General features: G+C 45.4%; 1 protein-coding gene across 2 annotated transcripts in view; it reads left to right on the forward strand.

Annotated features, from left to right (window-relative positions):
* Positions 1-955: 955 nt before the first annotated feature.
* Positions 956-26,503, forward strand: part of LOC123517455 (nascent polypeptide-associated complex subunit alpha, muscle-specific form-like) — a 53,710-nt gene continuing 28,162 nt past the window's right edge. Inside the window, exons 1-2 of one of the 2 annotated variants that reach the window (XM_045277521.1) lie at positions 956-1,459; positions 15,313-15,847. In XM_045277521.1, the coding sequence (XP_045133456.1) occupies positions 1,396-1,459; positions 15,313-15,847 (599 nt within the window). In that variant the 5' untranslated portion in view covers positions 956-1,395. Of the gene's footprint in view, positions 1,484-15,312; positions 15,848-26,503 lie in introns of both variants that reach the window. The other variant, XM_045277520.1, reaches the window with a different exon arrangement.

Here is a 26,503-nt window from a genome sequence, read left to right on the forward strand (position 1 = left end):
GTCTGGCCCCCTCATCCCCTCCCTTACCCCCCAGAGGCAGCAGCGGTCAGGGTCTCTCTTCAGTAGCGGCAGCGGCGGTGACGGGGGAGAGGGTGAGGAGGTCACCCCTCCCCATTCCTGGGCCTTCTCCCCTTCCATCCCCAACGGCCCCTTCTCCATGCCTCCGCCCTCAGGCCCCCACGCACACTTGACGCGCCGAGCAGCCTCTCACCTCCACTACCACAACCCGCTGGTGGGGACGCTTGTGACGAGGACGGTGTTTCCACTAAAAAGTTCAATTGACTGCAAGCTTTGAAAAAAAACTTGCAAGTATATTCATAGATTTTTCTGCGACGAGACTCACTGGGTGATAAAGAAGAGAAACATGTGGATAAGGTAATAAACAATAATTGAAAGTTTATGTCAGAATGTTGTTGAAAAAAAATTAAGATAAATTTAGCAAAGAATAGAAGAGTTAAGTCCAGGGATAAAGTATCAAATTTTAATAAAAAAAAAGACAAAGTATAAGTATAAAATCCATTCATTCATTAAAAGTACACGGAAGATGAGTGCAGACGCATCTTCTAAGCCCAGTGAAAAAAAAAAAAAACATGATAAGAAAGTGTAACCCCAGCGAAAAAGTCCATTAATTAAGGTGTAAGGATATAGTAATATACTTCCTAAAACATCAAATAATTCAGTGCATGGTGGAAGAGAAGCGTAACGTTTGGCGGCAGAGGAGCGGGAGGAGGTGAAGTGAGTGGGAGCATCAGGAGAAGCGGAGGGACGGCAGCACTTCCCCACACATACACACACACCCTCCTCCCGCGCCAGCCACACTGCCTCTGGCCTCTTGCTCCCACCAACCATCGCTAACGTGGCGAACTTAAGCACGCACGGACGAACACACAGCTCCTCCCCTTCCCCCCTTGACCTCTCCCCCCCGCCGTCCAGTGTACCTGCGCTCGCTCACCTGTAGCGGGAGTCGACAGTCGTGCGGCAGACGCCATACCGTGCACAACTCCTCCCTGCTCCTCGCCCCGCCGGCACCCCGTCACCGAGCTCGGGATCCTCTGACTTACGCAGTGAAGTGAACGCTCTCCGGAGCCCGCCGCCGGAGGAGCCAGTTTTCAGTGTTTTATACTCTGCTTTCACGAATATTGTTGTGATTTCCATGAAGAGTTTGAATAATGTGCAAACGCAGTGTTTCCTTGACGTGGATTCTAAAGTTATGTTGACGGGAAACAGTGATTAAAGCTGTGCTCTGCAGACGCGCTCTGCCGAGAACAGTGTGTTCTGAAGCGTCCAGTGACCTCTGCATGTTGTTCTCCGCTGGTCAAGTGGTGGTCAGCGCGCAGTGACCCTATCTGACCCTAACTGACCTGTCCAGTGGGAGAGCGGGGTCACTGAGGCTGGATGCGAGCCATGACGGATCTTGACACCCCCGGCGCTGTCGTCTGGCCCAAGTGGTGTTATACCAGTAAGTCAGCTTGGTATCATCCCAGTAAGTCAATTTTTTCTTCCTTAACTAACATAAGTATAGATTTCCACTAATGCTGAACAGCTGAGCCTCCAACTCGTAGTTGCACAATCATCTTTTATCATCGCACACTGCAATGCATCGCCTCCACAAATTGAACTTACGTGAATATGAGTGGATGTTAAACTGCAGTACAATGAAGAAAACTTTCAGTGATTCCTTCCTTATTTTTATTTTTCACAATAAACGAAGTGTTCATTTAGTTCTCCATCTTATTTTGCCCTCCGAAAGTAAGGGACTTGTAAACCATAGATAGTAACCAACCTCGTCACATGTTCCTTATCAAATGCTAGACAGATCGCCTCCCACCTGTCACTGGGTGAGGTCGCGACACTCCCACTCTTGGCACTCCCAAAACCCAAAAGGGAGTACATAGTACACTCCAGCACCGATGTTCTTTAAACTTGAGAGACTTGGCTTGACGTTACTATCTAGGAAATGGCCTAGAAATAAGAAACCACATATCATTGTTCTCTTGATGGACACTTGGCAAACTTCAAGAAATACAGAAATGATTGAGATGAGTAAAGTCAGTGATAGGAAATACAAGTGACGTAAACCATTGGTGTGTTCAATCTGCGGAACCGACACGTCAACCACTGTCGAGTACAGGAGGTGCAGGAGGCTGTTTCAATTTTCTGTAAGAGATGGATCGACAGCTATCACTCAGTTGGAATGTAGTGTATTCCAAAGAGGTTGACGCACATGGCAAAGTTTCGTTAATTGGTAAGAAAAAAAAAACGTTCATGTTAAAAAGTTTCCCAATCGGAGAGACATTTTTGAGAGAGAGAGAGAGAGAGAGAGAGAGAGAGAGAGAGAGAGAGAGAGAGAGAGAGAGAGAGAGAGAGAGAGAGAGAGAGGGAAGTGTGACAGGGCTTGCCTAAGAACTTCAGACTTTTGACAGGAACTAAATGGAAGAAAGTACCAAAAGATTTCGCAGTGTCGCTTTAAAAGGAGAGTCAATATTATCGTTGCAAGGCTAAATAAATGTAAGGACACCATGAAGAAAAGATTTTATGAGATGCAATTAGCATAAAGTGATACGTTAATTAAATTACTAGATGTTTACAAGACCGAAAATAATACATTGCAAATTGTGACTGATGATAGAAAAACAAGTGTTGAAAATACACAAATGAAATAGTCATAAAGTGTCACACAACTACTCATCACTCTTCTCTTTACATTCCTCAAATGAACATAAACATAGCATCGTGTCAGAACGGTGCCAACAAGACACCGTGCTAGCGACCCTCTGCAGCAGGTCTTGGCATGGAAACGTGACCCGCTCAGAGACGCCTGTGGTCAGGGATACGAAGAAAGAGGGAGTGCAAGGGCGGCGGGACGTCCACTAAGTCGGGTTTCATTAGATGTTATATCAAAGGTTTTGCCTCGTATGTCCCTTACCAGCGTCTGTGTGGCAAAGTTAGTGAGGCCCTATAAATGGCTCGGATCTAAGTTAGCAGTTGTGAGTGCGTGATATGTGCGGATATGAAAAAAAGGTATGAGGACAAGGTAGATTATGGTGGTGGTAGTGATGGTGTAGTGTGAGAGGTGAGGCTGAATAGCTTTTCACTGATTTATCAATTCTCTACCAGAGCAGGTACACACATACACATTAGAGAACACTGCCTCGCCCCACTACACGTGTATAAAGTGTCATCTGAGGAAGGGAGGGTGATTTTCGCATCTCTCGCAGGTGATAAGTAGGACCAGTGCGTGTGTCGGACTGTCATGGTACTAAATCTCACCTGAATTCACTCCAAGGATAATCTCCTTATTGGGATAGGATGAAGAAGTGCAACTTTCCACTAGTTTTTTTTTATCCCACGAAGATTTTGTATTGATATTAGTAGTTGCATCAATGTAGTTTCTGGCATGCTAAACAATGCTACTGCTACGCCCTTACGTGACAGGGAATGGATGGTGTCACGACAAAATTCCCTCTTCCTTGTCTTCCTACTCCTCATTCTTACTTCTCATTTCCTATTGATCGAGGGCAGGCTATCTCCACCATTGAGAGCAAGAGAAGGAACATAAGATTACTCGTCAATTTATGAGAATCCAATCAAGAAAATATTCCACAGGGCGTCTCTCTCTCTCTCTCTCTCTCTCTCTCTCTCTCTCTCTCTCTCTCTCTCTCTCTCTCTCTCTCTCTCTCTTTGGCCAATCACTCGAATCAGGCGAGTACTGTCATGCAGTCGTCTGTGAGTAGTAGTCGTGCCCTGCCAATGCTAATAAACGGAAATTACTGCTGCCCACACGGATGCCTCCAATGAATACCAAAACGTACGTGCTGTCAATCAAATCACGTTATCTTACTTGTTTCTTCGCCAAACTACAGGGAGGGAAAAACGAGTGGGAAAAATAAGAGATGAATCACCAACCGGAGCGAATACCAAGTACCTGCACATTTGGCAAGGCGAGGCGAGGAGGGCTGGCCACTCAGTCTTCTGGGATGGTTAGCGAGGAGGGAAACTCAAGCCCGAAAAGTATCTGCCCTGACCCTGGAAGAACCCTGATGCTAGATTAGGTATATTTGGTGAGCGGCAGCGGCAACAGCAGCGTAGGTATGGACGTGGGCGTGAGGGCGCAGTGTGGGCGAGTCAGACCACAAAGTGAACACTGGAGGCGGCCACACGTCTCTTCTGGTGATTTTTGAACATGTTTTTAAGAGATGTTTCTTTCTTCCATCTGTTCGACGTTTAATTGGCTTTTTTTTTCCAGGTCACTGAGTAAAGAAAATTATACTTACATGCTTTTCGTATGCCTGTGTGTATGTACAAACACAAACACACACACACACACACACACACAGAATAATAATTGTGATGTCTCAGAATTTCCAGTCTTGTTATTAATTATATGAATCTATTAGAGGAAATAATTTAAGACATCATAAAATCATAATAAATCAGTTCTTAGCCATTAATCTTTCACATTTGTCACATGTCATTCCACAGTCCTACACAACATGCCTTCTTCAGTCATCTGTCACCCATTTATCAAGGTAGTTTCAATCTCCAAGCGATAAACTGAATATGAGAAACTATCATGCCCTCATGTGTCATCCAGGCAGTGCCCACTATGCTACAGATAGGTACTCACTGAGGCATTGAAGTCACCACTGCCCCGATGTGCTCTTGCTTTCCATGTGCAGCACCAGGTGTCATTGTCTGAAAATTAACAACAAAAATGTATCATATCATTATTTTCTCTTGCAAATTTAGAATTTTACCTTATCTTTCGTGTCCACTGCTAAATTATGCCAGTTGTCAAGGGAATTGTGGTCAAGTATCAATAAAAATATTTCCTTATTTTTTCTTTAGGTTATATTAACAATTTTTACATACTTTTCCATTTTTCATTATTGAAATATTTCTCTCTCTCTCTCTCTCTCTCTCTCTCTCTCTCTCTCTCTCTCTCTCTCTCTCTCACGCACACATATACAGTATAATTTGATTTTGCAGTGAAACTCACCAACCGGTTCATATTACAGCTGTTACACCTCTTACCTGACAGTTTACACTAACCTGCCCTAATGGGGATAGAAAGACACATTAGCATGTCTTTAATGGATCAGGATGAAATATAAACTTTCATCGCATAACACTCTACGGTATCGAGGCTACATACTTGACGCTCCACGAAGGGATGCGTGGCCCCGTCAGCTGGTGCTCGCCCACGGCACGCCCCACTCTACCCACCTCCTGCCTAGCATGTCTTGCTGCCCCAAACGACCTTTGTTGACTCCGTGGCCCTACTAAACTGAGCCATCACAATTATCTATTGGGTCTTCAGAGCGACGGACTCTCCCTCCCCGGGGCCGAAGCCAGATGGCGCACCCAACACTAGTCACGCTGTGGCGAAGGTGCCTGCAACCTCCTCATTCCGGAAAAAAAAAACTTCTATCTCACTACGCCTTTTTAATGTAATGATTTTGAATAATCAAGAAAATATGAACTTCTCTAAATCGGAAGGAATATATATATATATATATATATATATATATATATATATATATATATATATATATATATATATATATATATATATATATATATATATATATATATATATATATATATATATATATATATATATATATATATATTAGTGGTGGAATGTCAGAACAACTGCAGGAGCGGTGCAAATGAGGCAAGCCCAGTGATGGAGGTGAGGTCGCTTCAGATGTAAATGTAGTAACTGTGAACACGCACGTCTGAGCCGCCGGGGCCCAGACACTGCCCCGCCCCGGAATACTTCCTTTCCATCTCTGCCGCAGGTCGGGACGCGCTGCTCTGAGACCACCGAGGTGGACAGAGAGGTGATCATTCTGATGGCCTTCTAATATGCTGCATTACATTATCAACATTTTGCTGCAGGTCTGAATGGTCACTCTAACACAGCTGATCCTGACGACTGGCGGCGGCGTGCGTCCCAGCTACTTTACCTGGGCCATCAGGACTCCTTAACGAGCGTTAGGAGAGCGAGGCAAGCCTCACCTCCGAGGGAACGATATAACGATATGAAAAGGGAAAAAAGTACCTGTGTAAATCGGTTTCTCCACACATCTATTATTCAGGTGGTGAGAAGGCTGCTGAATTAATCTGAATTGATCGGTTGAGTCGGTTGGGGATGGGGAGCAAGGGGAGGAGCTAAATAAGGAGTGCCTCCCGAGGCTGCGGCCACAGAGGCAGCAGCGGCTGGAAGCGAGGCACGGAGGCCTAGGGCGTCACTGCTCCTCAACATAACCAACTGATTTATAACTTGTTTTTCCAGCCTAAATGACACACAGGAAACTCTTAACGTGCAATGACTCAATGCCCTGATCAGCCTCCAGGCCTCCAATGACACACCGACCATGTGCCCAGTAAATGTGGAACTGGAGTGCGCTTCCTTATGGGTCTTGCCCTTGGTGTGTGAGCACCTGGTCATTCTTCGCTACATTATATCTTCACTTGCCACAAATGAAGGCGTGGGTGTGCGTGTTGCCGAGTATTGGGGTACAATGAATGATGTGTTATTTTAGAAGAGCAAAAAACTGTATTTTACATTCGTCTCCAACTGTAGTATTGTTTTAATCCGAAGGAAAAAACCAAAATATCAAAATTTTTAGGAATATAAACTGTATTCTGTGACATGGAAGGAGCTGAACTTTCTGCTATCAATCTATTTACCACACGCGCGGCACCGCTGAATTCTACACCATGTTTGCTATATACGCAGTTAACTTGACTTTTCACCAGGAGCTTCATGCCCGCCTTCCTCCTCTGACCAGGATGCACCCTCACGCCCCATACACGCCGGGGTCTACTGGGTGCAAAAGTAATGGGTCTTGGCGCCCAAACACCAACTTGGTCGTTTATTATCAAGTGTGAAGTTAAAGACCCATGCACTCCAGCTCCTGCCATATATATCTCGATCAAAGGTCCTGCAAGGGCTTCCGTTCTCGCGATATAGTGTAAAAACGCTCCAGTGAGAGTCGGAGTGCAGGTGACAACGATTCTTATGCTAATGGCGAGCAGCGTTTACGATTCGTCTTATTGCCTGGCAGTTAACACGAAGGAGAACGTGAACTTTGATCCGGTTACATAATATTTTCTCGAGCGTGTGAGAATCCTTGACTCCTTCCTCCCACCTCCACCACGGTAATAATAAGTCTCCAGCCAACGTTTCGGTATGAACCTATAAACCCTGAATCAATTAGTGTGTGACGGATGCCCGACGCCTCCTCCCTCGCCGAGTGATGTGTGAATGGGGCGCTTGAGGCTTTGGGGCGGGTGGCAAGAGGCCCTCATTATGTAAACTATTTTCATATACTTAATAGTCATCCGCACATGCTAAAAAAAAAGAAAAAAAAATCTTATGGAAGAGATTTAATTTATCACTCACATCACCCTTTAAAGTCTCTATGAATGGAGCAAGTCTGTGTGCACCCTACCCCATAACACCTTCCCATGCCCCCCTCTGCCTCCCTTCCTTGTGATTCTCGCTGCTCACTGAGGGTGGACTGTTACACTCTTAACGCCTCAATTTGGCTTACTGTCTGAAATCCCCGTCTTAATAGGGCAACTCCACAACGGATTGAGTTCCCCTTTATCCCTTGCTCTCCCAGCCCTTACTGTCCAGTTCCCCCTCAAGGCAGGAGCCTTCGAAGGAATACCAGTGCCACGGACCTACCTATGGGAGCTGCTGATTAATGTCTGGTCTTGTAGTGATGCAAGTGTAATGGTAGGAGTATTGTTGTTGTTGTTGTTAGTGGTGGTGGTGGTGGTGGTGGTGGTGGTGGTGGTGGTGGTGGTGGTGGTGGTGGTGGTGGTGGTGGTGGAGCAAGTTCTTTTAGTGTTATTATTAATTTTGTTGCTCTCATTTATGTATCCTTATTCTTATGATCACTTTTATTATACTTTACAATATTATTTTTACCACTACTACTACTACTACTACTACTACTACTACTACTACTACTACTACTACTACCTACTACTACTATTACTACTACCACTACTACAACCTCTACTACTAACTGGTATAGAAATCGTAAAGGGAAAATCGCCCCTTTCACACCAGCACAACACTACACGCCTAAGCTAATACCGACCAATCTGATGCATTCTGGACTGACCAATGGCCGGACGGCATAAACCGTGAGACCACTTTATTGTAGCAAGATTGAATGGCCTCTCCCTCTCCCTCTCCCTCTCTCCTCCCATCATCCTGCTTCACTCAGAGTCTTAGTGCCGAGTTTCTTTATCACCCTGACGCGCCCTGAGAGCCTTAGCTGAGAACACCCTTGTAGATTGGTCTTATTCTCTTCGGCTTTGTAGAGGATGAAAGGGTATTGAGTATCAAGCAAAGCAGTCTTGAGCTCAGTTCCGCTTGCCATTCGTGCATGCACAGGTGTTGCATAGGAAGGTACTGCGTCTTGGCTCTTTACGCATATTATTGTCATTGTTATTGTTGCTGGTTCTAGATATGAGGAGAGGAGAGGGTCTTGGTTAGAGTGATTGTGTAAATAGGTGTCGTTGTAGTAGTAGGAATAGTAGTAACAAGAGCAGCATTAGCAGTTTTTATAATAATGGTAATAGCAAGTCACTCCTTCCCAATACATATTACTAGCAACGGCCGTCTCAACACCTGCCTGTACCGCATAATAACACATACAAGACAGAGATAGTCCAGGAGAGTGAATACTTACGATCGAAGAGTCACCCTTCAGACTTTTTTTTTCCCCCTTTGAGAACAGGATGCGAAAATTCTGCTCAAAATTTAACCTGCCCCAAGCCATCTATGTCCTGCAGCCTATAACCTTGCAACCCTACTTTTTCTACCCTTTTTTCCACGGCAAGGCATTCATCAGTTGTAACTTTCTTATGTATAGCAGTCTTAATCTTTGCGATCTACTGAGGAGCAGTTCTAATAATTAAGTGTCCCAGTAGTAATACGGTGAAGTCAAGGATGAAAGGTTATGCTCGTTTCCCAGGTTATTTTCAAACCAAGAGCCTTAGAAAAAAAAAGAGCTGCTGATAAGTAATAATAGTACAATGAAAGTATCTAATGATTAAGAAGCAAGATTTTTCTCCAGTCCTTCCAAGGGCAAAGGTTTGAGTCAAAGTGATGCATGCAGGAGCTTCACTGGGAACCAACTTTACACCTTCACCACAGTCTATAAATAGGTAAGCTGATATCGATAATAAGCAAGAGCGAGGCAAGCACAGACTATTATAAAACTTACCTGATCTGTATCGCCCAGTATATAGCTGAGTCAGCACAGTTTTACCTTAATAACCACATTGTCGAGGGCCAGTTTTGTGTTCCTGCTATGTTAAGTGATAATGCGCGTAACTCATAAGGAAGTTTACTTGTTCGCCTGACATCAGCACCTACATATACGACGCTCTCTGGGACTCCTTGCTGCAGGCTCGGCGCCAACACAGCTTAGATGGTAAGACAATTATGAGTACTGTAGAAGAAGTATCAAATAAAGATCACTAGAAGAAAGTATCACTTTAGAAAGAAAATTAGATGTATAGTTTCAACGTTATTTTCAGAAAGATTGTTGCGAGTTCTCATGACCTATAAATCCTGCAAGTAACAACTTTTATTTGCTTGAAAGCTTGCCTTAAATGGAAGCATATTAACAGGACAAAAATTGAGAAACTTAATAAGTCTATGAAAATTAATAAAAAAGGAAAAGTGTGTTAAAACGTGATAGTTTTATCAAGGAGCAAGTGATTACTACAACTTTTTCTCCTTTTAATGAGTCATGCATGATATCACTCAAGAGCATTTTTAGAAAATCTTGACGCCTCAAGTCGACACTTGAACAAATCAATGTCGTCTTTGTGCAAAATATAATAAAAGCTTGGAACCTACAGCATACATCTCACCACCACCACCAACAACAACATTAACACACACACACACACACACACACACACTATTATGCTGGTACATCTATCTAACATATTAAGACCTACGCACGCTTTTGGGCCGCACCACCATGAGGAGAAAGAAGCACTTTTAAGCGTGATCCACTGCACGTCCAATCTTTCCTTTCCTTCTCTCATCCTCCTGGTTCTCTCCCTCTTCCTCCGTCTCCTCCTCCCCTTCCTCTCCCTCCTCCTCTCTCAACGCCACGGAAACAATGGTTCCCGCCCGGCATTACACGCCCGTCCGCGGCGCCCTGGCGTGGCGTGACCTGTTAAGGATCGGTGAAGGTATCATCAAATTTTAGAGGCCGCGGGTCCCGCCCTCCGTGAACCGTGTTGATAATTTCAGGGAAGAGCCATTTGAAGGCGTTATCTGTCGTGGGGATTGAGGCCACTACTGAGGGGAAGGCCACGAGAGGAAGTGATGGGACGTAACAGCCTTCACGCGTTAATAAAAGACTGTATAAAGAGAAAAAGTGAGTAATTGTATGATGCTCCATTTAAAAATTACAAGGTGTTGAGGCACACGTTTCACACTTAGACACCAGCTATAAACATGATTTAATTATATAAATCATGCAACCAACGTGAATAATAATCACCAAATCTTGTCGGAAAAGCAACTGAATAATAAAAGTACCAAGTTTATATCCAATGGAAGTCGATGACACCAAGATCTCTCATTGTTGGTAGCCCGATAATTGAAGAAGGGGCGCTCCTCATCATTCTTCAGCACAGACTACAGAAAACCCGTGAAAAACACCATTTATTTTCCCCTTCAGCGATAATATCATAGCGGGTGGAGGGAGTGACAGGCGCGTCGGTTGTGTGAAGGAGGAGGAGAAGGAGGAGGAAATGAGGGCGCGCGGTGGGCAGAATGGAGTGGAATGGAATGGCTTGAGGTCGGGTGGAGGGTTAGGTTGGCCTCGCCCTCTCCACATTCCAAAACAAAAGGCGATCGCGTGCCTGGTGCGAGGAGAATCTAATCCTCTCTTGTTCGCTTAACCTCCATATCTAATCTTCGGGAGAGGGAAAATACGTTGGGTTTATTAGATTGTGGGTCGACTGGGATTATGGTTTTCACTCCCGGAGACTTAAGGACGTTGCGGGAGGGAAGTCATTCATTTTTGTGCCCTTCGCTATATTAATGTAGGTAGTATCCAGTTATAAAGAGGACAGTGGAAAAGTTGATACGAATAATACATAGATGAGGAAGTTTGATGACGAAAATCGTGACTAGAAAACATACAAAGAGATATTTACATACCTAAATAGAAAAATAATTATAATAGGTCCCTTTTGTGTGTGTGTGTGTGTGTGTGTGTGTGTGTGTGTGTGTGTGTGTGTGTGTGTGTGTGTGTGTGTGTGTGTGTGTGTGTGTGTGTGTGTGTGTGTGTGTGTGTGTTTGTGTGTGTGGTTAGTAAAGAAATCCGAATAGCAATAATGAAAAGACTAGAAGACAAATAACTAAGGAAACAGAAGTGGTGACGGTGTTGGTGCTTAGGAAACGTGAAGACGGAAGAGGAGGCGGCACCATCGCATCCCTTTGGTCTTGCGGTGTTAAGAAAAAAGGAGCTCTAAGTACTTTATTGACACAGGACGGCCGCCTAGACAACCAATAGAGGGAAGTAAAGGGAGAGTTGAGCGTGGGAGATAGAATAAAAAAAAAAAGGTGAAGAATGGAAGGTGGTAGTTTTGCTGGTGGTGGTAGCTGGGGTGGGCGGGAAGGCAGATAAGGATGATGGGACAGGGTGTGGCAAAGACAAGGGTGATGTGGGATTGGTGGACACGAAGGTAGTGGTGGTGACGGGAAGTGAAAGATAGTGGTGATGATAACAGAGACCGGTGGGTGATAAAAGGATATGAGGAAAGGGGATAGAAGTTATGTGAGAACAGCAGAGATAGTAGTATAGGTTCGCCTCTCCATAGAGTTGTCACTGATGCGTCAAGTGAAAACAAAGACGATGAAAAAAGCCTGTAGCTCTTCACCCTACAACAGTCTCTAATTAACAAGAGTTCATAAGTATGTTTGTGTGCCCATCGATATTTTCTCGCATAAAACACGCACTGGTGTTGTAATAGCTGTGGAGAAAATTATACGTGGTCACTAATCTCAACGCACTTGTGAAACAGAGATGGTGGGAATCTGTAGCCGCGGCAGGTGCATGGAGGAGGCTGAGAGCGAGGACGCGTGTGCCGCCTCCCCGCCACACGTCGCTGGTGAGGCCTGGGTGACCCTTCGCCTCTTGTGGTGGCCGCGGGCACAACTACGGCAGGGGAGAGCGAAAGACTGAGGCTTGGCGGAGGGGAGGAGGGGAGGGTTGACCGATGTGCCCCTTTGCCCACCCGGCGGTACCTGGGAGGTATGCTCGAGGCGGTCGCTGTGGCATCCATAGCGGGACTCATGTCGCAAGCCCTGAGCCAAGGGTCGCTAGTTCCTACATTCCCTACATCCTGACTGACCTAATTGTAATATGGAAACACCAAGCGCTCAAAAATACACCATTTTAGTAAATTGCTGTCACACCATACAGTCCCTATATAATTACATAGTAGTCCTTTGCTTCGTAAAGCCACACACGTCTAGATCAGCAGCTTAGCAATTAACTGCGCAAGCTGTATGCCTCTCGGGATCATTATCCAGCGACAAGGCGCGCGTGCTGAACAAAATAGGTAACTCGTGAGACACATAATTACTGGATGCCCAAGACCGTCGCTGACAGCAAAGGCTTGGCGGTGGCAGCAACGGCGGCCCTCACATTCCTGGAGATTATAAGCACTTCCCGCCATAAAGAGTACTTCCATAATTTACCTTGTGGTAGGTACCATCGGTACGGCATCTGCTTCGTACTCAGTGCACTTACTATGGTGAGATGCTCTGTTCCAGGGGTCGGCTATAATCATTATCAGTGATGCAGTTTGTTATAGATTAGTAGCTTATAGGTACAATACAAAGTCACAAGAACTTTTAGGGATCAACTTCTCAGCGCCTTGCTATGGTCATTTCTTAACTGTGTATCGCACAGCAAACGCAAATTATCACACTGAACTTGGGAAACATTTCATCGCATCGGCAGTGTCTGAGCATCAGGCTGCCCCGCTGCTCCACTCGCCTCGACGTGCATGGACGGTATCGGAGCGTTATCGCGGCGGCTGCGCGCTGCATCACTAACCACCAACAAGGTCTGCCTTAACTTCTAACGGCCGTGTAGGACTTTCTTGGGAAGGGTTAAGGAACTGCAAAACAATGGGTATTTCTACCACAGGAGGTTGGGACAGAATTTTAAAAGTGAGGAACTTTTTGTTTGCATGTGTGTGTGTGTGTGTGTGTGTGTGTGTGTGTGTGTGTGTGTGTGTGTGTGTGTGTGTGTGTGTGTGTGTGTGTGTGTGTGTGTTTGTGTTTTTTCAAAGTTTTTAATAGCTCAATATAGCTTCTTTCAGTTCGATATTAAGCAAGAGTGGAGAAAAAAAAGCACATTTGATATAAAATTCCTCTCATAAACTCTAGTAGTGTGCTTTTGGCATTAGACTTGTTATTTTTCTTATGACAAAAAAAATACTAGAGCTCTACATTGCAATTCCTCGCTCACAATTCCCAAATGGCGACTCCAGCTCCCCTTCCCTCTCTTATCATAGGCAATGGTGACCCGGCCTGCCCTGGCCCTCCGAGGACGCCTACAGCAGCCACGCCCGCGTGCATTCCGATACGGTCCGATAACACCCATAACTCTGACAGTGTAATTAGGTGCCAAGAGGTCAAGGCTGCGCTGGCCAACTTGAAAATAGTTACAAATAACTGGATGACGAAGCGTTGGAGAGCTAGTGGTTATATAATCTATCATTATTATGTTTACTATCATCATATTTACCATATTGATATTATCATCAGGGTCACTTTCATCTATTGTTGGTGTGTGAGCTGTGATAGCAAAGTGCATGGATGGGCTGTAGATGGTGTGCGGTGCAGCGCGACGCGGCGTAGCGCTGATCTAGTCGCTTCCCCACCTCAGCTCGCAGTGAGGCTTCGCTATCCCATCCTCTGCGGTCCCCGTCACCGCCACCCGCCTGCCTGATGTACGAGAATCCATGCCGCCCTCACCAGTGTCTCTTGATGTGTATCGCAGACTTTGTTCGGGGCCTAGCAAGCCAGTTCCCCCCTATTTTATCTAAAATTATCACTATAACACTCCTTTCAAAACCTTCACAAAAATTCAGTGGTCTTTGGCACACACATGCAATAACAAACAAGCAACCAATGAGAAGTAAGAAGTGTTCCCTAAGGAGCGGTTCTCCATCCTGATTGGCTTACCATTCTTGATGTTAAGAAGTTACCAACTTTGTGTTTTATATTACTGTTTGCTGTCCGCGAATCCTGCCCTCTATTCACGTACCAACATTCACCACTATACTCCACGTGCTGCTCTGCCTACTCCTTACTCAAAAATTGACATCGAATTCCCTCATTGTGCGTGACGAGTGGAGCCTCGGGTGACAGAGGTGGGCAGCCGCGGTACAAAAAGTGGTCGGGGCAGTGGCGGGTCAGCGGGCGAGGATAGGGTCAAGGGTACATGGGCCTCTGGGGACCTTGGGGGAGGAGGGAATCAGAATTTGGGGCGGAGACCCCTGAGGCTCGCTGGGATAAGGATTAATACTATGTATTGCCACCCACGCTGCACTTTGTCACTCAGATCACAAGTCGGCAGTGGTTCCTGCTTAGTCTGCGTTGTGCATCGCTACCGAACAATTTTAGCCCCTCCCCCAGTCTCCACCTTCCCCTGCAGGGCGCGCACGCCACTCTAACCCTCAACCGACCAACTAAATTGCACCTTCAAACCCCTGGTCGGGCTGACTGGTCCTTACTTGCACGAGATCCCCACAAGGACCCCGGGGCAAGCTGCACCCCACACCCAGCTAATGTGTGTCCCTGGGGCGAGGACATGTCAGAGCATGGCAGAGGTCATGCCACCCCCCGCGGCACTGGCCGGGCTCACAGCGCCGCCCCGCACTCTTTGTCTTCGCAGCCGCTATTGTGGCTATTAGGGCAAACAGGCTGGGCCCAGGCCGCGGGGAGGACGTGCAGCTGAACGCGGTTGGCACGTGCTGCGTCTGTCATGCCAGTGTGGTCGCTGCTTGCCACTATGCCGAACGAAGGCGTGTTGTGTGGATACTTATTTTAATGTACTCTTTTCTCTACAACACTATATATATATATATATATATATATATATATATATATATATATATATATATATATATATATATATATATATATATATATATATATAGTTAGTTAGTTAGTTAGCAATATGTGATGGATTTCAGCCTCCATAAGCTAATTTGAAGTTCTTCTTGTTTCAGATAACCAAGGGGAGGGCGAGGCAGCGCAAGACCCGGCGCTCAACAACAACACCCCTTTCACCAAAGACAAAGAGCAGGCTGCGGTCGCTGCCGCTACTGCCGCGGCTGCCGCAGCCTACGGCGCCAAGGGCCGCAAGAAAGTGCGGCGCGAGGTGCTCAACGGTACGCGTGTCGAGGATAGGATGCCCTCAGACTCCACCAACGACGTCAAGTCTGAGAGATTATCACCCGACCCTGGTAGCGACGCCCCAGCCACCACCCACGCCACTCCTAGCCCCTCTGTTTCTCCCAAGTCCCCTGCCTCGCACCGCACCCGCACGCCCTCCTTCCCGGGCACGCCACCCAACCCTGCCTTCACACCGCCCGCTGCCATCACCTCCGCCTACGACCGCTTTAGTCCATTGTCTCTGGGCGGTGTGGGCGGCCTTCCGGGCGGCCCCGGAGCCATAAAGCAAATGGAATCCCTCACCAACAGAAACTGCTCTGATCTCATGAGATCTCTGGCGGCCAAGTACAACAACAGTAATCCCAACGAGTAAGTACACATATTTTCGTATTACACATAGTCATTACTAGAGTTTATGGAATGTGTAAATCTGTGTCTTCCATTAGAAATAAAAAAAAAAGCTTCTTAATTCTTCATCATCATTCTTACGTTCATACACTTTTTCCTGGTAGTAGCATGTCTTCCTAATGCGTATAGAGCTAAACTTGGCAACAAGTCGTCTGCTGATAGCAACAATACCAACAGCTACTCTGGTGACCCTCGTCCCACAATTGACTGAAGATAAAATATATATAAAATCTCGCCGAATCACCGTGTCGAACAGAATTTAACGACGTCCCACAGCTAATAAAACTGCAAATGACTTACATAAACCTTCTTTTCACTTTAATACTTGTACTAATAGCTAAGAAACCAGTCAACGCACACACACACACACACACACACACACACACACACACACACACACACACACACACACACACACACACCTGGTGACCTCTCTAGTCTAGTCCACTAAAAGCAACTAAACTAGACGCATTTTTTTTTTTTTTTTTTGTCGTTGATGGGTGTGGTGTCTCATCCGTTGCTACAGGCTTCATCAGAGAGAGAGAGAGAGAGAGAGAGAGAGAGAGAGAGAGAGAGAGAGAGAGAGAGAGAGAGAGAGAGAGAGAGAGAGAGAGAGAGACAGGCCCAGAGAGACCGAGACGCAGATGATAGGGTCCCAACAGCCCTATAATTACAAGGTGTTGACTAGTGTCCCCGTCACTCTCTTCTTCCCCTTCTTCACCTTCACCCTCATCCCTCTCAACACACGGTCGCTCCACTTCACCTGTGTAATTAACCTCTGTGTATAAGGAACTCGGTAGTCGTAAGCTAGTAGTCAATAACATGAAGATACGGGTGAATTTTATATGTCCAAATACTGATCTGTTCTCACTTTGACATTTAAGCGTTTTCTTAGTAATTCGTAGGTCTTATGAAGTCAATTAGTAAATGACTGTATTTCTCAGAAGGCTTAACCACTTCAGTACCATGACACGTCTTTAAATCTATTCAGGTTACTATCTGGCGATTTTATACAGCTTCAAAATCTCATTGGGGGATTATAATAGTAAATATTCTGGACTTCTGACCTCCATAGAACTTTGCTTGTGTAAATAAAATCGTCTAATCATACTCAAAACTCATGGGGAAAAATGACTCCAAGTACTGAAGGGGGTTAGGGTGGAAGAAAGTGTGTGTGTGTGTGTGTGTGTGTGTGTGTGTGTGTGTGTGTGTGTGTGTGTGTGTGTGTGTGTGTGTGTGTGTGTGTGTGTGTGGACGGATGATGCGGTCGGTCTGTAATGTGAGGGATGGAAGCTACCGATGGGGTGAATGGATTTTAGAGTTCCAGGAAGCAAAAACAATGAGGGACGAGGAGGCAGCGCATGGGTCGTGGAAGTGGGGTAGATATGACAGGTGCGCTGAGTCGCTCTGCATTCCATTTCTGTGTTGGTTTGAAAAGATTTTGATCATGTCACACAAACGGGCATGGAGCCGCCTTCTCAGTCTTCATCTCATTATTTTCTTCCTCTTCTTCCTTTTCCTCCTCTTCCTTCTTCTCCTCCTTCCCCTTCTCCTCCTCCTCTTCCTTCTCCTCGTGACACCCAACAAGGGGATTATACCGGTCCTCGGCAATCTCCAAGTCTAACGTCAAGATAATACCCTTCTCCCTTTTTTCCTTCTCTGCAATACTTTCCCTCCGGAGTCTTGTGTCTCGGGCCAGGCGGAGGCGCAGCGAGCAGCCTGGATTGCCACACGCCCCTCGGAACACCCCGTCGACACGCTGTTAAATAAGAGGAATTTTTCTCCCTATGAAAGAAAACAAGTCCACTTTTGGGCAGCCAGCAGGTCGGATCCCCTGCATTTTTTTCCTCTTTTGACATGCCTGTATGTATTTTTTTTCCCGTCCTCTGTGTTCCTTATATAATTGTACGAGACATATGGTTACGTGGGTCTGCCGGGGCCACGGACGCCACCCGCCCGTCTGTCTGATTCTGGGCGTGATAGTCGCGTGTGGGCGGCTCCAGTTCCCCTCCGACCGCCGCCCTGTTGCTCCACCCGCAACTCAGGGACGCGAGGCCACTACATATTTTTTCCCCCATTTTGCAATATCTGAGAGCGGCCGTGTCGACCAGCGTGAGGGAAGGCAGGTCTGTGCTGATAGGTCTTACCATCGTCAGGATAACAACAGTGAAAAAATAAGATGTGGAAATTATTATATGCTAAATGGATATTCTAGTCAAAATTTGATCAGCGGCCACAGTCTGGTGGAAATCTGAATGACGCTGGCAGTGTATGAGGATTACAGTCTATCAGTGTGGCCCACCGAGCATCAGTAATATGCGAGGATGGGAATGAAGTAATGAGGGACGTGACGGGAACACCGACGCTGGTTGATGAGTAACTGATTACATATTCACAGACGTAAAGAGCATCTTGTTTTGAATAATGAATGAGAAACCTTTGATTTATGAAGAGTTGGGTTATTTTCTTTTATACTATGCCACCCTCTTATCTTTCCTTCCTTATGCCCTAATTCTCTTCCCAACACGCAGCCTCACGTTTCCAAGAGTTCTTTGCCGTAAACTCACATTACAACAGATACAATATGATACAATATTTAAAATGCTTCTCAGTTTCCTTCCAAGAAAAAATTCTATTAACGTCTCGCTAAGTATCACAAGTTGACAGGTGACCTTATGTAGGACTCAGAGGAAAAGGAGACGCGGATTCCAGTTGCTGGTAAGATCATTTTTTGCGATCATTAACTACCCACGAAAAAAAAAGAAAAACGGCTGAAAACCACACAATAAAATCTCCCTTACCGCGATCTCACCCAAGGGGCGAAACACAACGAGGGAGTGAGGCAGTGAGCGACATAAGCGGCCCTCGCGTCGGTAGACCTCAGTAAAATCAGATTATTTCGAGGCAGCGCCGCGGGATATGATGACCTCTGGAGTCACCTTACTCGAATCCCGTAGTGACGCCCCACCCCCGCCCTCACCTCCTCCTACAGCTGAATAATGTGTGACTCCCTTACCCCATGTTCTTGTGGTATGGAGAACACACAGCTGGAAGAAGGAGAAAAATTTATTTTCGAGACCCCATCATCACAGGAACTGTGCAATGTACCACGAGGTGCAATGCTGAGACCAAGAGTTGACTGACTCTCTGGATTAATGACAACAGTCTAAGTTACACTGTCGTCCTGCTTCCACAGGTGCAGTCCACTTGTCGAGGAATTAAAACTCGCCAAATACACACACAACACTTCTGGCGTCGTGTTCAAAACCATGTAAGTACACCAGGCGGCAGCAGGGGTCCTCATACTGCGTCTACTCGCTATAACCACTTTACTTCAACGCTGATATTAACTCCCCGTTGTCACCGACGCTGTCGTTACCGCTGCCACCGCCGCGCGACTCCCAATATAATCCCGCGTCACTTGATTCGAGGCAGACAGTTTGTGCCGACGCTAAATCCCTGGTATCGACGGAAAATCACCTGTTCTTACCGTCGCAGCCTCCAACCTGATGATAAGCAGCTGACTTCAAGTGACAACGAGGTAACAGCTACTTGAGAACGCGGGATTGAAGTGAGAAGGAAGGAGAGACGGGAGAAAATGCATTAAGATACATGTCACACAGTTAATGTCGCCGTTCCGACTTGTGATACCGCCTCTCTTGGCCGCTAACGACACATCGCGCCCTTGTTTACCACCCTCCCTAGAAGCTGGACAGGACCGCTCCTCCACCAAATTACTGGGCATCAAAAAAGCTACCAGTACATACGACTGAGTGTACCTTGTCCCACTCACTTCCTTCCCCAGCTCCCTGTGCACTGACGGAGGCTCCTCGGGTGTTGCCAGCTACTTACACCGGGCCAGATAAGCAGGTCAAGCTTTATGTAAGTACGTACACCCCCTCGTCACTCCTTTTACAGGCAAGAGAGGGTTGATCTCGAAACCTTTTATGCTAATTGGTAGCTTCCTTTTTTTGTTGGCCAATGAAGATCTACTCCCTATAAAACGAAAGAGACTGGAAGCGTACGGAGACGAGCAAGTTCTTTACGATACTTTTTTTACATGGAAGGTACACGGTATACACGAACAAAAAGAGACTACTGGCAAAAGTACGCCACATCTAATTAGTGGAAATGAGGAGGTGAGGCGAGCATGCAACCCTCACCTTTGCATCAGGGAGTGCGAGGGAGAGGCGGGATTTTGACTTCCAAGTTAATGAATTGCAGGAACGAGGGTATAAACAATGCGAGAGAAAAAAAAGCATGTTCCCTGCACTGAGTGAGTGTGTGTGATGGAGACACCAATTATCGGATGGAGCGAGTGTGAATGGAGGAGAGCATGTGTCTCACGGGGAATCGTCAGCAATCACAGCAGGTCTGCCCAACCCGGCGCCGCGCAGCATCACAATGACACACACACACGCACACGCACACACACACACACACACACACACACACACACACACACAAACACACATCTGCAAACAAATTCTAACGTTTCCTTGTCATTAATATATTTTTTTTATCTTCGTATACTAAACTCTCTCTCTCTCTCTCTCTCTCTCTCTCTCTCTCTCTCTCTCTCTCTCTCTCTCTCTCTCTCTCTCTCTCTCTCATGAAAGTCAACCAGCCTTTACTTGCCTCCTTACAGTACTACTTAATGTGGCTTTTCATGTCGCATCCCGCGCATTACAACACGCAGACAGTCAGTACTACTCCCCTTCACAGCCACATTCGAAACAGTGATGGCAGTGTCTTTGTGGTGAAGTCTATCGCGTTAGTTTTGCGTCTGAAGCCAGGTCCGCCCCCTCCTCCCCCCGCCGCCGAGCCTCCCGTAGCACACACTACTTCTTGAGGCTACTGTGGGATGCTGGGCAAGTGAGGTGGCATGCATTATTCAGGGAGGCCCCGCCAGCCGTCCACTACAACACACCTCCGCGTCCTTCCTCCACGCCAAACCAGTCCCCCGGGAGGCTGACACGCCGCAGGACGGGCACAGGGAGACAGGGAGGGAGGGAGGAATTGAGTGAGGAAAAGGGAGACGAGGAGGGAGGCATTAAGGAGGGAAAGGAGGAGGAGACAGGTTGGGGAAGGGGAAGAAGTAAGGGTAGACCTGGATGGAATGAGAGAAGAGGAAGAGAGGAATGTTGTGAGTGGGAGGAGAGATGGGGGGAATAAGAGAAACGACCTGTATATGTATAACACACACACACACACACACACACACACACACACACATAAACACCTCCCAACGGCAACATCGCCTGCGTAATTCAGGGCCCCACGGTGTTTATTTTTTCCGAGCAATGTAGTAGCAATGACAATAGTACGTGGTGGTAAGTGGCGGTGATGAGGCGTTGAGGCTCGTCCCACATAAAATACAACTGCCACTCCATTACACCCCACTGCAATCACGAGCTGTACAGGCCAGCACATTTAGGCTCCACTAGCACCAATACTGGAAAAGTCTTGCGTTGGCGGGATTACATTCACCAACCACCTGCCGTTCTGCCTCCATTCGGGCGCTCATTTTCTTCAAAGTAAGATTTCCTCTAAACTCATTCCATTCCACACAGAAAAAAAAAAATAGGTATACCCCGAAAAAATCAAAGGATTGTCAAGGTTGCGCGTGCCAATTAACTGACAGTTATTACTAGTGTTGTTGCTACTCCTGTTATTACTGCTGCCACTACCACCATCATCACTGCTACTTAAGTGGAGCAAGATGTAATGGCGGAATTGAAGAAGTAACAGGAGTAGTAGTAGTAGTAGTAGTAGTAGTAGTAGTAGTAGTAGTAGTAGTAGTAGTAGTAGTAGTAGTAGTAGTAGTAGTAGTAGTAGTAGTAGTAGTAGTAGTAATAAAAGTCTCTCTCTCTCTCTCTCTCTCTCTCTCTCTCTCTCTCTCTCTCTCAGTAACAAATTTCATACCCTTTCCCGCCAGAGGGTAATTACTCACACGGCGCATTACAATTCCTCGCTTACGCACCATTAAATTGTGTATCCGTCTTCCCTACCCAAGGTGAGAAGTGTCCCTCTCGGAAATGACTCCTGCATTCATCTTGTGCATTCCTCATGTATTCATAATTTCTTCTTCTTCTTCTTCTTCTCTCTCTCTCTCTCTCTCTCTCTCTCTCTCTCTCTCTCTCTCTCTCTCTCTCTCTCTCTCTCTCTCTCTCTCTCTCTCTCTCTCTCTTACATCACACCACACTAGTAATTCTTTTTCACTTACTCGTATTCATCTTCATCTCCATCACCTTATCTATCTCCCCTATACCTCTCCTCCTCTCCTCCTCCTCCTCCTCCTCTACCTTCACTTTCCCTAATACATTTTCACTTCCTAATCTTCCCCTTCCCTTCTATTTTTCTTTCCTTTTTTTACTCGTCGTCTCATCTTTCATCACATCACCTTTATCTCCCATGCCTTGCCCTGAGCCCTCTACCCTGAGCAGCGCCTCGTGTTGCTGCCAGCCATCAAAGGTGTAGCGCGGGCCGGGGTCATGTAGGTGAAAAATGGAAGAGTATCGTTGAGGTGTAATTACTGTTGGCCGGGGCGAGGGGCGGCGGGTATCGAGAGAGTCGTGTACGTGTAATCGGGGCGTGTCAGAGACGAATGGCTGACTAGGTGTCCAGGAGGCGGCGGTAGCAAGATTACATACACTGCCTGACGAAGGGGTTGAAGGTGGGAGGAGGTCAAGTAGAGATAGGTAAGGTAGTAAAAAGGAAAGGAAAGAGAAAGGAAGGCTGTTCTTGGTTCTAGTGGTGGTGGGAATGAAATGTGGCATGAAGTGGCAATAAATCTTGTCCTACGCTGCTTGGCTTGTAACGAAAGAATTAAAGTCACGTAATATTGACGTGTTCATATTCTCTCTCTCTCTCTCTCTCTCTCTCTCTCTCTCTCTCTCTCTCTCTCTCTCTCTCTCTCTCAGCCATAAACAGAAGGCCGCTCGGTATCTCCAGGGTTGGCGCTGATAATGCCTCGGCCGGGCAGCTGTGGAGCCTAATAAGGGACGGGGGAAGGTCACGGCTTTGGGTGTAATTGTTGTGGTTACCAGATCATTATCGCGGCCCACCGACCAATGGGGAGGGCGGGGTTTTTAGCGCCGGTGACGAGACTGCTGCCCGACTCTCTCTCTCTCTCTCTCTCTCTCTCTCTCTCTCTCGCTGGTGCAAATGTGGTAGAAAAAAATCAAGTAAACAAGAGAGATATTAGCAAATCTTTAATCCGAAGGTAAATAATTAAGAAATACTGTAATAAAAAAAAAAGCAAATGAACTCAAACCTTTGAAAGAAGGACAAGTACTTGACAGTGTCGCAAGAGGGCAGCAGGTGGCGTGTGTACATAGACAGAGAGAGAGAGAGAGAGAGAGAGAGAGAGAGAGAGAGAGAGAGAGAGAGAGAGAGAGAGAGAGAGAGAGAGAGAGAGAGAGAGAGAGAGAGAGAGAGAGAGAGAGAGAGAGAGAGAGAGAGAGAGAGAGAGAGAGAGAGAGAGAGAGAGAGAGAGAGAGAGAGAGAGAGGAGGTTAGCCTTTCCAATCGCCTCTTACAAAAACAATAAGCGACCACTGTGACAAGAGGTAAATTAAAGAAAGGTTGTATTATTATTATTATTATTCTGGTTACCTCGGGAGTCTTCACTAATGATCACCAATAAAACACATTAATAAATACTCTACAACTTCTGTAATGAGTGTAACGCTTCATAAATATATAAACTTATTCAATATTACAATGTTAGTCTATAAAGAAGACGCAGCAGTGAAAGTGTTAGATTTCGATGCCAAGAACGTTCCCCTCACATTCTTCCTATGACTGACTGAACCTTTTAGTGCTTCATTCCCTCCTTCGTTTTCCCTTCCCTTAGAAAATGCACCGTAAATTCACCTCGCCGATTACCTGCCACGTTTTCCTTGACATTAAAAACTCACACACACTTACACGTGCAAACACAGGGACGGTGGGGAAAAAATATTAAATGAAACCCTGACATCCAGAAGTATTTAGCGCGTGCCAGTAAACACACCCTTCCTATTACATCAACAGCAACAAAAACAACGATGACCACTACCACTACTACTACTACTACTACTACTACGACTGTTACGACTACTACTACTACTACTACTACTACTACTACTACTACTACTACTACTACTACTACTACTACTACTACTACTACTACTACTTTCATGGGGACAAAAAGAACACAGTAATGAGAGCCTGTGAGAATAAGAACAGTGAAACTAATACAAGGAGATACCAAGAGACAGATGTAGGGAGAGAGGGAGAGAGGAAGCGCGGCTGGTTGTAGTGAGGGGTGTCTGCCTCCAATATAAGGTATTCTGTCTCACGAAGTCGGAATAGCAATGAGCATCAAATAAGGAATCGGTGGCCGGCGCGTCTCTCCACCCAGGTATTCCGCCACTCGCCGCTGGAACACACGGCATGCCGCTCCGATGCTATAATGTGATCCTGAAGTGCCACGCAATGCCAGTTATGCCGCTAACCATGCACTCCAGCTCCTCACGACCACTTGTACTGCGATCCAATGCTCTTATTTTTTCCCTCTCTCTCTTTCATGCCTCAAATGTTTCCTAAGGCAGAAGCACAGCTGTTTTACTAGCGTGGTTAACCAGAGTGCCTACCGCGCGTACTAATACCCTTCCTTGCATTACTGACCCGACTCTTACATATCTGCTCCTGTTCTTCATTACGAGAGCGAGTGATTTTTTTCTGCATATATCTAATGTTTACCGAGGCGGAAGCACAGCTGTTATTGAATTGTGGTTAAATACAGTGCCTAACAAGTGAAGTAACCATTTTCCTTGCGTTACTGATCTTACTGTCACAAATCTGCCACTTTAGGTAATTATATGACTTAACCATTTCTTTACCCTAATACCACTACCACTGGCGAACACAGAAGCATTGTTTTACAATAATGCATTTAAGTACCGCCCCTGCCACACCCACTAATAACATTCCTTACGTTATTGACCTCGGTGCTACAAATCTGTCCCTTAGCTCGATTATAGAAGCCAGTGTAAGACGAACAGTGTTTTCAGAGACTCTTAAATGCCATCCCTTAACCCAGACTGCTCTATTTCCTGAAGGTTATTGATCGTCCCGCAGCGAATGCGTCTCTCGGGGCTACTCGATGGTCCGGTCAATTAAGATGGAGTGCAGGGCAGGCGGTATTTAGCGACACCCCCAGTGGCCGTCCCTCCAGCTCGTGTTGGTTTATTAACGTCATTAACGACATGGCGAGACGTGAAGGGCCTAATTATGAGTCGTCTACCGTGATGGAAAGTTTCATTAGCAGTAAATCATTACCACCACCACCACCACTACCACCACCACCTCCACCACCTCCTTGTCTCCTATTCCTTCTCCTCCTCCTACTCCTTTCTCTTCATCGCTGCCAGCAAGACAAATACTGTACCACATTTTATGTGGTTTCGTAAAAAAGCGAATCACCAGAGAAACTAACAGCAATAATGATAATAATAATAATGATATTGATAGCGATAATAATGATAACAATAATGATACTGATAGTAATAATAATAATAATAATAATAATAATAATAATAATAATAATAATAATAATAATAATAATAATAATGATAATAATAATAGTAATAATAATAATGATAATAATACAAATGACGATAATAATAATAATAATAATAATAATAATAATAATAATAATAATAATAATAATAATAATAATAATAATAATAATAATAATAATAATAATAATAATAATAATAATAATAATAATAATGATAATAATGATAATAATAATGATAATGATAATAATAATGATAATAATAATAATAATAATAATAATAATAATAATAATAATAATAATAATAATAATTAATAATAATAATAATAATAATAATAATAATAATAATAATAATAATAAATAATAATAATAAAAAGTAATAATAAAACAATAGTAACAATAATAATAATAGGAAGAACTATCATAATATGTGATATGAGGGAAGGAAGAGAAGAAAGATGAGGAGGAGGAAAAGAAGCATAAAGCAAGAGAGAGAGAGAGAGAGAGAGAGAGAGAGAGAGAGAGAGAGAGAGAGAGAGAGAGAGAGAGAGAGAGAGAGAGAGAACACAACTTCCCCTGAGCAATAACTTTAAATATATTGATACTTAATGAAACAGAATATCCATTATGATAAATTACGTGAATCGCCAGTCAAGCCTCCACGCCTCCTCTCGCAGCAAATGTTCAGTAAATACACCCAGACAGACATCAAAGTGCATATCATTTACCTTCACATGCAAGTTACACAGGGTCGTGGTACATCGTGGCATGGCTGCATGTGGCGGAGAGGTGGCGTGTGGTGTGTGGTGTAGCAGGGGAAGCCAGCCTCAGTGTACCCACAAGCCTCACCTGCCCTCACACACTGCAGGAAGGAGTCAATTATTATCCAAAGCACGCAATGTCAAGGACCGAGCGGCGGCTTAAGCATAGTTGATAAAATAAGAATATATGATGAACCTAAAGGCTATTGTTAGTCTCTTCGTCTTACTGTTCCTCCTACTTGCTCCTCCTGCTGGCTGTCTTGTTAGGCCGCCACACGCAACCGCTCCATCA

This window comes from Portunus trituberculatus, chromosome 42 (genome assembly GCF_017591435.1).
Source record: "Portunus trituberculatus isolate SZX2019 chromosome 42, ASM1759143v1, whole genome shotgun sequence".
Classification (NCBI taxonomy): Eukaryota; Metazoa; Arthropoda; class Malacostraca; order Decapoda; family Portunidae; genus Portunus; species Portunus trituberculatus.